Source organism: Larimichthys crocea, chromosome XXIV, assembly GCF_000972845.2.
Source record: "Larimichthys crocea isolate SSNF chromosome XXIV, L_crocea_2.0, whole genome shotgun sequence".
Taxonomy (NCBI): Eukaryota; Metazoa; Chordata; class Actinopteri; family Sciaenidae; genus Larimichthys; species Larimichthys crocea.
In genome coordinates this window covers 733,055-747,185 of record NC_040034.1, presented here as the reverse complement: position 1 = coordinate 747,185, position 14,131 = coordinate 733,055, and the positions used below count along the sequence as shown (strand labels likewise).

Below are 14,131 nucleotides of genomic sequence, written 5' to 3'. Positions count from 1 at the left end.
TTTTGTCTTGTTTCTTTTTCTTTTTTTTAAGCGATTTGGTCTAAAGTGACAGTTCAAGCTGCCCCTACTTTACCTCCAATAGATCTGGTTTCATTGCAGAAAGTTGCCCGTGTCTCTGGACCCCACTTAATATTTTACGATGGAACAAATGAACAATTAAAGTTTGGGTACCGAGAACATGTCCTGAACTGGAACCAGTTCCAATTTTTCAAAACAAGGGATTTGATCAGAAGCACGCATTGATTCCACGTATTGATTCCTGAGCTATGTTTGGGCCTACTGGGTTTACACTGCTCGTCACACTTGTGCCGACATCGTCGCAGGGAAGGCAGGCTAAAGTCATAATGCCCCAGAATCAGCTGTTAGCAGGTCTAGCTCAAATACAAAAAGTGTAAAACAGTAGCCAACTGTGCATGACGAAAACATTTTGATTTAAAAACACCTTGGACTTAAGGCCCTTGTATTCAAAAAGAAGTTTGACAAAAATCTAAACCAGGAATCAGAACCAGAATCAACAAGTAGGACCGACTAAATCCTCTACCCGGACCTTTTAACGACGGGGGAATAATTAAGAATGTGGGTGAAGGGCGCAACGTTCTACAAAGAACCACAGCCATAAATATGTAATGCTGGCCATTTCCACTAAAGGCAACCTTGACTACAGGAGCATTGGGATGCCAGTAGAGTTGGAGGGAGGAAGGAAAGGCACTCAGATGGTGGACTTTGAGAAGGACACTCGAAGGTGGTGGTTCTCTCCCAGATCGTGGTTGTGGAACTCGATGAGGGACTCGATCGCCTCCTCGACTGAGCCCATCTGGATCAGGGCCATCTTGCGGTCCTTTCTGTTGAACAAAGAAAGAACAGTGTGTTCTTAAAATGTCGCCATGTTGCCCGTTTCTGGCAGGGCTGCTTGCCATTTGTTGTACTTGGAAGATTAAGGTATCTTTGCATAGAGAAATGATGAATAACAATTCTAAAGGTTGGAGAGTTTTCTGAAGAAAGACAAGAATCCAAGCAACACTCAGGACATAACAATTCAAGAAAAACTGGATTGAGGCTTACTGAAAGAATTTGAAGGCTTTGACTGTGGCTCCTGAGCTGGCAAAAAGCCTCCTGAGGTCATCCTCCACCACAGACGGCCTGAAAGCAAAGAGGGATAACAAAGAGTCATCACAAAGTATTAACGTAGGTTTACATTGCTGTGTTTATTTATTGGTGTGGTAAAAGAGGACACAAGAGGGATCATTAAATCTAAAAATGCACCTCTGGAGTGGAAGTGTTTAGAAAATAGTCACAACTACTTAATCCCGAGCACTAAATATAGAAAAAAAAAAAACAGAGTCGGACTAAAAAAGAAAAAGCTTACAGCACAAAAGCTGCTGGGGACAAAGAGTGAAAACGAAAATGAGGCAGCACTCACGGTATGTTGGAGAGGTGGAGCGTTGCGGAGGGCGGGAAGATGTTGGAGTAATTCTTGGAGCCGGGCTTCTTGAAGCGGTGCAGCGGTGAGTTGCTGTAGTCCTTTGTGAGGCCTTGGTCCTCGTGGCCTTCTCTGGGCAGCTGCACTGTGGTGTGTTTGGAAAACGCCACGCGCATGTCCCTGCCATGAAGACGCTGCCCGTTCAGGTGGCTCATAGCTGAGAAACATTAGGAAGATAGTCAATGCTTGTTTTGAAATAACACCGCACATATTCGCACATCAATTTTAACTGTACGTTCATACTTAAAGCAGTTTTATATCTATTCATTTAACAAAAAGGACAATTTAATTAAAAAATATATAATCTGATACTCTGGATGTGCACAGTTATCAAACAATCAACTGTTCCGTTGGCTCAGGCGAGAACGTCTGAAACCATGATGAAAGAAAATGACAGATCAAAGATAGGAAAGTCGTGACTTTGCGGGGCTGGAGTGTATCTACCTAGCTGAGCCTGTGTGCCATCAGACATCTGGATCAGAGCGTTCTCCTTTTTATTGAACAGGATCTTCACTCTCATCACGTCGCCATACACGCCTAAAGGAGGGAAGAGGAGGGAGTCACAACACAAGAGCGACACGTCGCAGCCTTGACAGGAGCCACACAGCCAATCACAGCAACAAAATCTACTTAAACCATCAAATCGGGGACATCGATATTTATACTGCTACTGAATGAACACTGGCTGATTAATAAGTCATTTGCAGGCTATTCTAAAGATTTCCGTTTAATTCTGCATCTCTAGAACAATCCTACATGAGCCCCCTTGGGTAACAACAGCACAGAGGCCGACTGCTAATATGGTTATGCTTAAAAAGAGAGATAGTGATTTGACGGGGCAAAAATCAAAAGAGTGGTAAAATGAGTTGTTCTGATCAGTTTGATCGCTCTACAGTGAAGAAAAGGTTGATTTCTTGACCAACTTGAGGGCCTAATAGAGAGACATGCAGGAATAAACTAAACATGCACATACCCACAGTAACTGAGACAGACTGCAAAAGAATAATATGGTGACATAATCCGAGGGATATGTCAACTCACAATCACTAAAAAAAAGCGGCAGCATTTCATCTTTACATGTTGTGGTGCTGAGTGTCTCAAGGCAACCACGGGGAAAAAAAAATCAACCTGACAAAAATTTAATTTGATGAATTTTCATGGCTTAAAATTTGAACCGTGTGGAACCAAATAATGTGTTTACTTTTATCCTGTTCCTCAGGGTGACGCTTTAGAATTGAGATCAGCTTCTCGCCTCGTTCCCAAACAAAATGATCCCTGCATTTCGATTTAGTGTGGCAATATTTCCGTTCAGGGGCTATTGCTCTTTGAAGATGAAAAACTGCACGTTTTTTTTTTTTTTTTTTTGGACAGCCAACTGCTGCGGTTAAAAATGAAATGAAATGCTGCAGCTTTGTGTGGTGTTCTCACCTTACTTTCCTCACACAAACCCACAACAACCAAAACAGGTCATACAAACCCCAAAACAACCGACACCCCCACCCTTCATAGCCCTGTTGCCTGATGATGAGCCATCAGTGGTTAAAAAACAAAGCCAACAACATGAGACAAGACATGCCCACCTTGCGAGGTAACAGTAGTAATAAAAAAGGAGATGAAAGGATGATAACGTACCGAAAAGAATAAAGAGGCAGTGTGGCGTAACGCTCTTTAGAGACAGCAGGGGGAGCAGCGGGGCAGGGGGCCAAAGGGGGATAGGGAACAGGGGACAGGGGAAAAGAGACGGAGCGGAGTGGAGGACAGTGGAGTGGAGTCGGGACATGTCCGCAGGCCACAGGCAGCGAGGTCCACAGGAAGGCCACAGTACCATGGAGGAAGGAGAGGAGATGAGGGACGAAGAGAATGAAGAGAGGACAAGAGGGGGATTCGAACAGCGTGGGAGGAGGAGGGAGAAGGGAACAGATGATGAGGTGGATGAAAAGAAGATAGAGGAAGGACAGATGAGGATTGGGGGGGGACCAAAGAGGTGCCAATGTTGCGTTTTTTGTCGTGTTTTCAATTTGTGGGTGATGTCCAAATTGGGGACAAAGAAGGGGTTGGGTGGGTAGGAAGAGGAGGAGTGGTTGTGGTAGTGACAGAGGAGTGGCAGAGGGGAGAGGTGGACAGAAGGAACAATTGGTCATGGGGCGTGCAGTCAGTTGGCAAGAGTTGAGGTGAGGGGATTTGAAAACAACAAAAAAAGAGGGAGAGGGGACAGAGAAAGAAGAGAGAGAAAAAAGGAAGTAAAAAACAAGGTCAGTATACACAAAGAAATGTAGTGCTTCAGACAGTAGAACTGGCTAAATTAAAATGCACTGTCACTATGGGAACACTAGGAGAAAAAGAAGAGAAAAAAAGATTAACAATGAAATACAGAAAAAGGCAGAGACAATATGTACTTTTGAATGACATTCTCTGTTTGTTGATAAGGATTTAAGACTACATTAGAATAAAACAGTCAAACGTGAAGATCAATTTTTATAATCCTGTTCCGACTTAAGCTGATCTTAAAAAATTAACATGTTTAATGCAATAACTACAGTAATGTAATGAGTGTGACAGACTACTTATACATACTACAAACTATATCAATATAAATGACCTAAATAACAGACATGATGTGTTTCTACAAATACAAAAAGTACAAAAAAAGTAATATTGTCTCTCCAACAACTCAAGAATGATTTCAACTAATGGACAAAAAAATGAAGATATGAAATGGTAAGTTTTTAAAAAAAGAAGTTAGTGTTTTGAATAAACTTAAAATTCACAGTGAGCAAAGTGGCAGGTCAGAAATGCAGCAGGTTTGGTCAAACACAGAGAGGTCCTGAAAGAGAAGAGGTTTCGACTCGATGACCCCCCTTCTGATTAAAAACTGTGGGAACTCCAACTAGTCTGATCACATGAGGTGATGGGAACTGGGGAGGTGCGTGGGGCCAAATACTGGATCCAGCTTCATGAACCATAGTGTAAACAAAAGGCGCTGTAATATTTTGATTTTTTTTTTTTTTTTTTTTTTTAAACATTGCACTGATACACAGAACTGTTCAACTGTACTGACCTCTGGGTTCAGATTGCTGACCAACAAGACATTGTGTCCCCCAGAGGTAGCGAGCCCTGACAGGCCGAGCCGGCTAGCGGCCGCTGCTGCAGCGGCCATGCCACCGTGGCCCACACCCAGGGACGCCAGGGCACTGGGAATGCCAGGCACCGACAGACCTATGAGGAACAGAAATATTAATTACTTTTAATTTCTTATCCTCATACTCAAGAGATCTGGTAAGAGGAATCTCAAAATACATGAAGTGTTCGTGTCTAAGCCAATTAAATACTGTACATAGCGGCACATGTTTGCATAAGGGACCCACATGTCATTGTACTTACCTGTCTGTTGGATGGCAAAAGTTGGGGGGAAGGCATGGGCTCCACCATAGGGAGAGGCTGAGATTATGCCTGGTGCAGCTGGAACAAGAGGCAACAAACAAGATAAGAACACAAACTTCTACATCGAGATGTGAGTGTTGACAGATGTTATTTGTCCATTAAATCTTACCAAATGCAGCAGCTGCCATGGTCTGGTGGTCAATGGAGGCCTGTGAGTCTGCGGTGGGGAGGTCTGGTCGGGTGTAATCTCTGCTCTTGTCGTTGTTGTACTTGACATTGAGGCTGGTGAGCTTGGAGAAGCTGATTCTCAGGGTACAGCAGGCGTTGTAGATGTTCTGTCCCTCCAGAGACTGAAACAGATTCGGCGCATTCGGTTTAAGACAACGCACGCGATGAGTTTTCCCACGGTGTACAAACGATAATGCAACAGTGAAAAAAACACTCCAGGACAAAGAGCATTGGTTGTACCAGTCTTACCAGTTTGGCGTGCTGAGCGGTCATGCCATCGGCATACTGGATCAGAGCCTGGAACTGGTTGTTCTTAGTGAAAGTGATGATCTTCAGCACGGTGCCAAACTTTGAGAAAATCTGGAGAGAGGAGACAGCACGATGAGTGAGGACAACTCATTACAACTGTACTTGGGTATATTTGCATACATTATTTTTTAAACTATACCCATTGTTCCCAACATTTTATTTATATAGCACTACCAGTTTGGAGTAAATGTGAGCCAAGGACAAACATTATTATGATGTAATAAATAGTGGGTGTCACTTTAATGCCCACCATCCAGAGTACAAGGCCAGGTTAAAGAATAAAACTGTCAAGCCTATAATATATAAAACTAAAATCTGGCTCGGCTGAATTACAAAATCTGCCTGTACCTGATGTAGCACATCCAGGGTGACGGGGTAGAAGAGGTTCTCCACTATGACTCTGAGGACAGGGCTTTGGGCTCCTCCTCCTCCGATGCCACTTGTGTCTGCGGGAATGGCCATGCTTCCCATCCCGCCTCCATGCAGTGCATTGACTGCCTGCAGTGCTGCCTGGGCACGCTGCAGGGAAATAACAGAGGAACTTCTCAGCATGGGTGAGGAAATGATACAGTAATGAATGAACGAATGTGGGTGAGAATTCTTTGTTAAAGGCAGTAAAACTACTAGACACAAACATTACACTGCGCTGTTTATAGTATTTAAAAAAGAGGCGTAAGCGAGAAATCTTTTATTTTCTGCATTTAGTTAACATGAAAAACTGTGTGTGTGTGAGAGTGCAAGCCCTTACCACTTGGTTGGGGGAGTTGTCTGTCTTGAGCTCCTTGTGGGTTGAGTATTGCATGTAAATGGGGTGGTTTCTGATGACAGGGGTGACAGAGGAGTAGTAGCTCACCATCGTCTGTGCACACTCCTCACTGTTGAGCTCCAAGAACGCCTGCAGAGGAGGACCACGGAAACATAATCAATTGGTTTCTCCCGTCACATAATAAGTTGTCACTCTGCGGCTATACTTCTAGAGCATTTCTAATCATTTTCTAGGTATGCTGTACACCTTTCTAATTATGAGCATTTCTGTTGCCCGTCACTGTTAGCCAAATCTCATTTGACACCTTAAAAAAAAAGGTTTTGACACACAACTGCAGGTGATAGAAAACAGGAAATAATGAACACATTCAAGAGGGATTCGATGTCTTCCTCCAGGAAATCTCAGCATGTAGAATTCTCATCCTACCCACCAAACCACGAGGATGCCACAAAAGGGTCATTGTCAGAATTTTCAGGTCAGGACAGAGACGCTAGAAAGCCGATCCCTAGTCCCAGGCCGAAAGAGACATTTCACCCAGGAGTGCAAGACGTACAGGTTTGGTGAGCAGACCTGCATATATCTTTCCTTACCTGGTTTTTCCCTTTCAGCATCAGCAGATTGGTGACCTTCCCAAAGGGCAGCCCCAGTCCAATAACCTCAGCTTCGTTTATGTCATTGGGCAGTTTGCGTACGTGGACCACACGTGATGGAACACCAGGACTGCGAACGTCACCTTTGAATTTTTTCGTGTCGTTGCCATTGGCTGCAAGAGAGAGAGAGAGAGAGAAAAAGAGAGGGGGGGAAAACAGAGGCAGATACAATCAGGGAGGGAACAGAAGGCTCTGGTTCGTCTTGAATAATGGATTGATCGTCATGGCAACACAAACAAACCAGACACGACAAGCACTTCAATAAAAAAAAGGATTCACCCCTCCATGGCAACCCCCCTACCTGAGTTCATGATATAGGGCCCGTTGGATATGCAGGAAGAAAAGAGTTCGTCGGATCCCCTCTGCAGAAGGAGAGAAAACAATGGTTCACTTCAGTGCATTCACCAATGAGGGCACAGCATGGCAGGTGGAGAGCACGGCTCTCATATTACAGAGCCATTGTGTGATAAAGCAGGAAGTAATCTGATAACCAAAAGAGGATTGAGCATACACGCCTGAGAAGAACTCCACCTTCCTTACCAGGAAGAATAAAGTGACCTATTTAGATATTTGACTTTTCATCATAAAAAAATCAGGTTTTCCATACACTTCCCAGTACTGCAGAGTTTAAAAGCTTAAAGACACATGATGAGCCAGGGGCAAAGTGCCAAATTATCTTGTTTTACTGCCAATTACACTTGACGAGGAACAGCTACTACACAGCAGCAAAAGCTCATCTTAACAGCAGCTGTCAGTCAGTACCAACTCATCTTCTCACAATTCTTATTATGAGGAAGGATAACAAGCTGAAGCTCCCTGGACTGGAAGACAAAACGATACTCCCGGCCTACACTAGTTTACTGTTGGCTGGAACAGCTTCGCCGGTCCTCTCTCTCTCCCTCTCTCTTTAGTAGATATAAAGTGCTGCTTCAGGGCTGTGCGTCTGTTTGTGGTTGCGGGAGATGAAGTATAGCAGTCACAAGAAGTGGCTCAGCAGCCTAAGCTCTACAACACTCTACAATGAAGGTCCTGTTCAGGCTGAGACTAGGGGCATTGTTACACAGCAGCACATACACATATGGAGCCCCAAGGACACTCTGGGAGTTGAAGAGCCCTGGAGGCCTTTAACAACAACCAGTCTTACAGGTTTACTAGCATTCTTCTCCACCTTGTGTAACTTGGCCTATACATATGCAAGGTGCTGGAGGTGGTTTCCAAACAGACGGCAAAGTCTACTCATAACAGCAAGAATGAGGTGATGTGAGAAAACATTTGGTGTTGCTTCTAAAAGATTAGAAAGGGGCGGTGTGGGGTACTGAGTGAGTTGCTCTGAGAACACAACACTGTAAGTAGTAGCATAAACTACCCTTTGACTTCCAGATGGCTTGGCTGAGTCGGTCAGTCTCGCTCTGAGGCCCACACACACAAACAGGGTCTGCTATTGCAATTCATGAACTTAAAGCAACAAGAGACATTCCTAGGCCTTTTCATTGAGGCTTTGGGATGGGGGGGGGCTACTTTGGCCAATGTTCAAATCTCTACATAAATGGAATGCATACAAGAACATCTGACAAAAGAGATCAGAATTATATGATGCACAGTTTATTAAACATGGGAGACGAGTGCGTTTTATTAAAAAGGGAGTGGGCCGTTTACTCATATTGGTGTCAAACACTAACATCTTGCAGCCTTGCAGTAGAGAGTTTGTTCTAGTTGGTGGGAAGAAAATGTAAAAATAATATTTTCGCCTGATTAAGTGTGCCATGGGCAGATGCGAGCCATGAGAAATGCAGGAAGTGGCTCCAGCATGACTCGGTGGTCGTGGGCAGGCAGTGTCACATTATCAGTCAGCAGACCAACTCCAAACAGGAAGAGCAGAAAGATCAGGCCTGCTTCCAGGGCTTTGCTAAACTTCCTCTTGGGGACTGATGGTTACTGTTCCATGGCTTTCTCTCTCTCTCTCTCCCCCGACTTCCTCATTCTAATAATAACCACGAAGCTAAGGCAGTCCACAGTGCAGAGCAGGAACATCCAGTCACATACAAAACAGCAGATTGTGCAACGATTGACTGAAGAATAGGCTACATCTATAGCTTTCGTGTGGTAGGGAGTGCAGAGCAGCACAAAAGGAAAAAGTTACAAAGTCAACAGAAGAAAAATAAGTTAAAAACAGTTTGTTAGTCGATTCCAACACAGCGCCAAACCCTTTTTTCCAAACACAATCCCACTAAATGTGTATCGACTTGTTCACATCCTTTGTTTGCTCAGGACGCTGACAATATAATAGTAACCTTCAGGAGACAATGACACATTACTGGCTCACATGCTCAAACTGTTGAGCGGCTTCCTCTTACTGACAATGGCCTACCTTGAACTTAAGTAAAAAGGAGAAAATAGACCAGGGGCCATTTCCCTGCTCCAAACACCACACCACACCTGGTTTGCATTGCATCAAAGGAGGAAAATGAACATCTCGGTTTTTTAAAGCCTTGTTAAAATACAAACACTCCATTAAGATCCTTTAAAGGAAAACTAAATCTAAGAAGATTTATCGGCGTCTGCAAGCAACCTTATTTTGGATTCTGCTGCGGGGGAGGGAGGGGGATGGTAATCTTTCGGGAAAAGCACAAAGGAGAGGAGCACAGGTACGGACATGTTAGTTCACTCTGATCAGCCTTTTGCCAGTGGAGGGGGCAGGGAGCTGAGCCTCACCAGGGGGCTGAAGGGGGGAGATTGGAATGCGGACCGCGGAATGCCAGACACTCTGCCCAGACGGAATAATTACAGATTCCAGCAAGGCAGCGCTCCATAACTCAGCATCATCATTACCACAGCACATCAAATCCCGAAAACAGGAAAAGTGAAGAAAGAAAGAAAGAAAGAAAGAGTCACCCAGGAGTCAGATCTCCGGCACTGATCAGCACACATTAATTCGTGCTTTGTTAACATGTTGGAAAACAACAGGCATTACTGAAATGAATAGAGGGGGTGGGGTGTGTCCCCATTATGGGCGTGTGTATCGGAGCGCTTGTTTAAACAGTGTAAAGACCTTTGCCCAGGAGGACGAGGACTGTTGCGGGAGGACGGTTACAGCCCTAAGTCGGGTTCAATTACTCCACCTACACATAGCTGCTCCAGGGCCTGTTACCAAGGATCACTGCTTAAGCAGGCATTTTTATTGGGTATGCAAGCTAACAACCAGCAGTTTGCCAAAAAACAAAATGTTTTCCCGCTTTCAACAAGTTGGCACACATCGCTTGCAAACCCAAACATGGAGAGGAGCTGCCGATTCTGTTCCATAAACACAACAAACCTTGAGAGCAGACTCATGCAGACTCATTTGTTTTACCGATGCTGATCGATGACTTGTGAAACGAGAACAAATATCAAGCGGTGGGATGGGATTTAGCCGCTTTCTTAACATTCCAGTAAGGCCAGCGGGCCATTAAAGAACACACAACAGGAAGTTTCATTTCCCCAACAGCCACACAGCCCAGCAGAAACAGGACAGGAAAACACACAGAGCCCCACCTCAGATAATCTATTGTAATTTAATTATCAAATATTCCATGTCCACAGTCTTGGGAGAGTTGCTTTTTTTTTAACCTGTATGTGCTGACCATTTGGTTGTATATCATAAATCTTTAAAAAGGGAGAGCCTGTCTGCGACTGCAAACTCATTACACATGAGAAATGGCTTTGGACAGCAGTTCTGTAATTACAGAGGAAGCTCTTGGAAACTGACAAACTATGTTATTCAAGTCCCCAATGACGGCACAGTTCTTTTCCCATTTCCACCCTGACTTGTTAAAAAATAAAAAATAATAATCTCAAACCCACATTTTCTTAAAAAATTAATTTAATGGCCACAGCGAGACACATAAAAACTCCATACCGCAGCTAGAAACACAATGAAAACTCATTATCTGATCTCAAAGCTGCTTTGATGAAAATAATTTGCATTACAGCACAAAACGTGCATGTTTAATAAAAGGCACCCAAAATAGGAGCCAGTCTTAAAGACTACAAATCCCACTGGACCTTTAAACCTACATGTAAAATTTGCAGAGACCACTTTTACTCTTGGTATTCAAGCCAAGAATCAGCAGTGAAATGAGAGAAAGATAAAAACAATAAAAACAAACATGTGCTTACCTTTGTGCCAACTGATATGTCATGGACACTGCTGCGAAAGAGAAAGAAAAGAGCATAACAACATTAATCGATCACGAGATCCTGTTGAACAACTCTTTACAAAAACAAAGAATGTTCAACCAGAAGCGAGCTTAACTTCCTCATTCAGAAACAAGTACGAAGGTTAAAAATGCAGAAAAGCACCGAAACCGATCATGCAAAAATTATACAAAATACTTACTCAATTTCAGGGACGTAGCCGGATCCCAGAGGGTACAAGTCAGCGTCTAGGCGGCTGTAGTTGCAAAAAAACATAAGAACAAACTTCAGACTTTTGCAAGTATTAATAATAGTTAAAAGGTTTAACAAATTTTACGTCTTTTGCAAGGCGAGTTCAAAAACCGAAAAACTACGAATTCAGGTGAAAATACGCCAGATTTAAAAACAATACGCTATTGTTGTTGTTCAAATAGATAAGTCTCTCTCTCTCTCTGATTCAATCAACGTGAAATGTTCAGGCCAGACATCTTCAACATGGCCCTGGCACTCACACACAAGACAAATGAATGCGGAAATGAGACACGTTGCTTTAGCTTGCTCGAGGCTGAAACCTGAAGTTAACGTTACCAAAGGAACGGTTAGCCCAGTTGTTGACTAAACCGTTAACGGCTGCGTTTGGCACACGACGGTGCACCGCGAGCGGGAGGGTAAAAAAAAACAAAAAAACAAAACAAAAAAAGTCTAAACATCTTAACTCTTTAAGTTTGGTTTGTTCTAATCCCGTTAACCGTCAAAAACGTCCGTTAAAACTCGTTCGCGTAACGGCTAGCTCTGTCGCTAGCTCCGTGCTAACTGTTGCATGTTTTGATGAGAAGAAGAAAAAAAAAAAAACTGTTTCAAAACTTTCCCGGTTTTTAACGGCTAAAGTCAGACAACCAACCGGACTCAAACACGGTTTAATAAACCCAGAACCGAATTAATAAAAAGAAATGAACCGAAAGAGGTATATAAGTGTATAAATGTAGTCTTTTAAGTGTCGTTTCTTTCCCCACTTACCCGTCCATTGCACAAGAAAAAAACTGCAGGTCTGAAGCGAAGGTAGGGCGGCACACTTGCTTGATTTTCTTACAAAATGGCTGAACACGCCGAGGCGAGCGCTGATTAGTCCAGCCGCTTTCAAGAGCCAAAAAGTGGGCGGGGACAAGCGTCTGCTCGAGCCGTGATTGGACAAGACGGCTATCATTTTGTGTGCGGGGAGGGGGGGACAAGAAGGCCGCGGCAAATTTCCAGTACATCATCACACTATTGTATATATATATATTTATATAAAGTGGTTTTATGTTGAAGTTTTATGTGATGGAAAAGTAAAAAAAGAGAGGTCAGCTTGCTGAAGGGTGGAAATAAGTGACTCGTGGTTAAATATATAATAATATCTTATACATATATATACATGTGAGCAGAAAACATTTAAAGAAGAATGTTATGTACAGTGGTGGAAGATGTATTAAGCTCACTGAATACAAGTAGCACTAATATAGTGTAATAATACTCCATTATAAGTACTTATAATGTACTTAAACTTAAATAAGAGTACAGAATCAGGTACTTGAAGTATCAAAAGTAGGGGGAAAAAAGAAAAAAGAAGGCAGCGGCAAATTTCCAGTACATCATCACACTATTGTATATATATATATTTATATAAAGTGGTTTTATGTTGAAGTTTTATGTGATGGAAAAGTAAAAAAAGAGAGGTCAGCTTGCTGAAGGGTGGAAATAAGTGACTCGTGGTTAAATATATAATAATATCTTATACATATATATACATGTGAGCAGAAAACATTTAAAGAAGAATGTTATGTACAGTGGTGGAAGATGTATTAAGCTCACTGAATACAAGTAGCACTAATATAGTGTAATAATACTCCATTATAAGTACTTATAATGTACTTAAACTTAAATAAGAGTACAGAATCAGGTACTTGAAGTATCAAAAGTAGGGAGAAAAAGAAGGCCGCTGCAAATTTCCAGTACAGCATCATCATACATACTGTATATTTATATAAAGTGGTTTTAGGTTGAAGTTTTATGTGATGGAAAAGTAAAAGAAGAGAGGTCAGCTTGCTGAAGAGTGGAAATAAGTGACTCATGGTTAAATATATAATAATATCTTATACATATACAGTACATGTGAGCAGAAAACATTTAAAGAAGAATGTTATGTACAGTGGTGGAAGAAGAACAGTGGTGAATACACGTAGCAATAATATAGTGTAATAATACTCAATTATAAGTACTTATAATGTACTCAAACTTAAATAAGAGTACAGAATCAGGTACTTGAAGTATCAAAAGTAAAAGTACTCACCTTACCAAACCATACTTTATACATTACTGTGTAGATAAATCAAGAATGGATCATATATTAATAAGATAATCATGTATTTTGTATATAAAATCTTAATCTGTAAGGTAAATATGTAAATAAACAGGAAAAAATTCACTCAAGATTAAGGGAGTCAAGCTATATTGTTTATATACGGGGTAAACCTTCATCCCACATGTGATCAAGTGTGGGGAGAATCCAGTTTTAGCTGTCTTTGGCGGAAGGGGAACTCTGCTCTAGCTTACATATGGCTTCAGATTGAAAGCACACGTGAAGTAGATTTCACCACTTAGAGTTATCAATGAGAAACAGTACTGGTTTTGGTAGGCTACAACACAATCAAAGTGGTAATTGCTCTGATACTGTGGCTTCTGAGAAAGTATCAAGTCAGGAAAAGATCCTGTTGACAATAGTTTAAAATTACAAAAGGCGGGAGTTCTGGGGTGACAATGAAACAAGGAGTCCTAGCAGTGTAGGGGCTAGAAAGGAGGCCACGTTAAAAGTTAGTTTCAGCTCACACACAACTCATCACCCAACAGGGGTAGATGAAGAAGTAGATGTTCATATCAAGAAATTCTTTAATCCACATGAGTTATTATAGTTTAGGGAATCAAGGTTAAAGAGCTGGTGTTTTAAAATATAAAGTTAAGAAGTAACAGAAACCCACATAAAGTTGCTCATGATGGGTCACAAAGTGACAAACTGTCATATGGTGATGTTTGTGAATAAGACGTGTGTACAGTAATTTGTTCCTGGAAAATATGAGCCATGCATAGCAGCTGGTGCTGAAACACTGCAGT

The 14,131-nt window shown here is 42.3% G+C and overlaps 1 protein-coding gene across 2 annotated transcripts; it reads right to left on the bottom strand.

Moving 5' to 3' along the window:
* On the bottom strand, nucleotides 1–12,123 carry LOC104920051 (polypyrimidine tract-binding protein 1). 2 transcript variants are annotated; one of them, XM_010732203.3, is made up of 16 exons: nucleotides 12,005–12,012; nucleotides 11,190–11,243; nucleotides 10,970–11,000; nucleotides 7,116–7,176; nucleotides 6,755–6,927; nucleotides 6,147–6,293; nucleotides 5,747–5,917; nucleotides 5,339–5,449; nucleotides 5,031–5,211; nucleotides 4,862–4,939; nucleotides 4,539–4,696; nucleotides 3,113–3,146; nucleotides 1,925–2,017; nucleotides 1,421–1,637; nucleotides 1,063–1,140; nucleotides 1–842 (listed from the first exon to the last, which is right to left on the bottom strand). In XM_010732203.3, exons 1-16 carry the CDS (start codon nucleotides 12,010–12,012, stop codon nucleotides 710–712), a joined length of 1,728 nt encoding a protein of 575 aa, XP_010730505.2. In that variant the 3' UTR covers nucleotides 1–709. The 2 variants fall into 2 exon arrangements, with proteins under 2 accessions (XP_010730505.2, XP_027131047.1); XM_027275246.1 differs by having other exon boundaries at nucleotides 710–842; nucleotides 10,970–10,997; nucleotides 12,005–12,123.
* Between the last annotated feature and the right edge of the window lie 2,008 nt (nucleotides 12,124–14,131).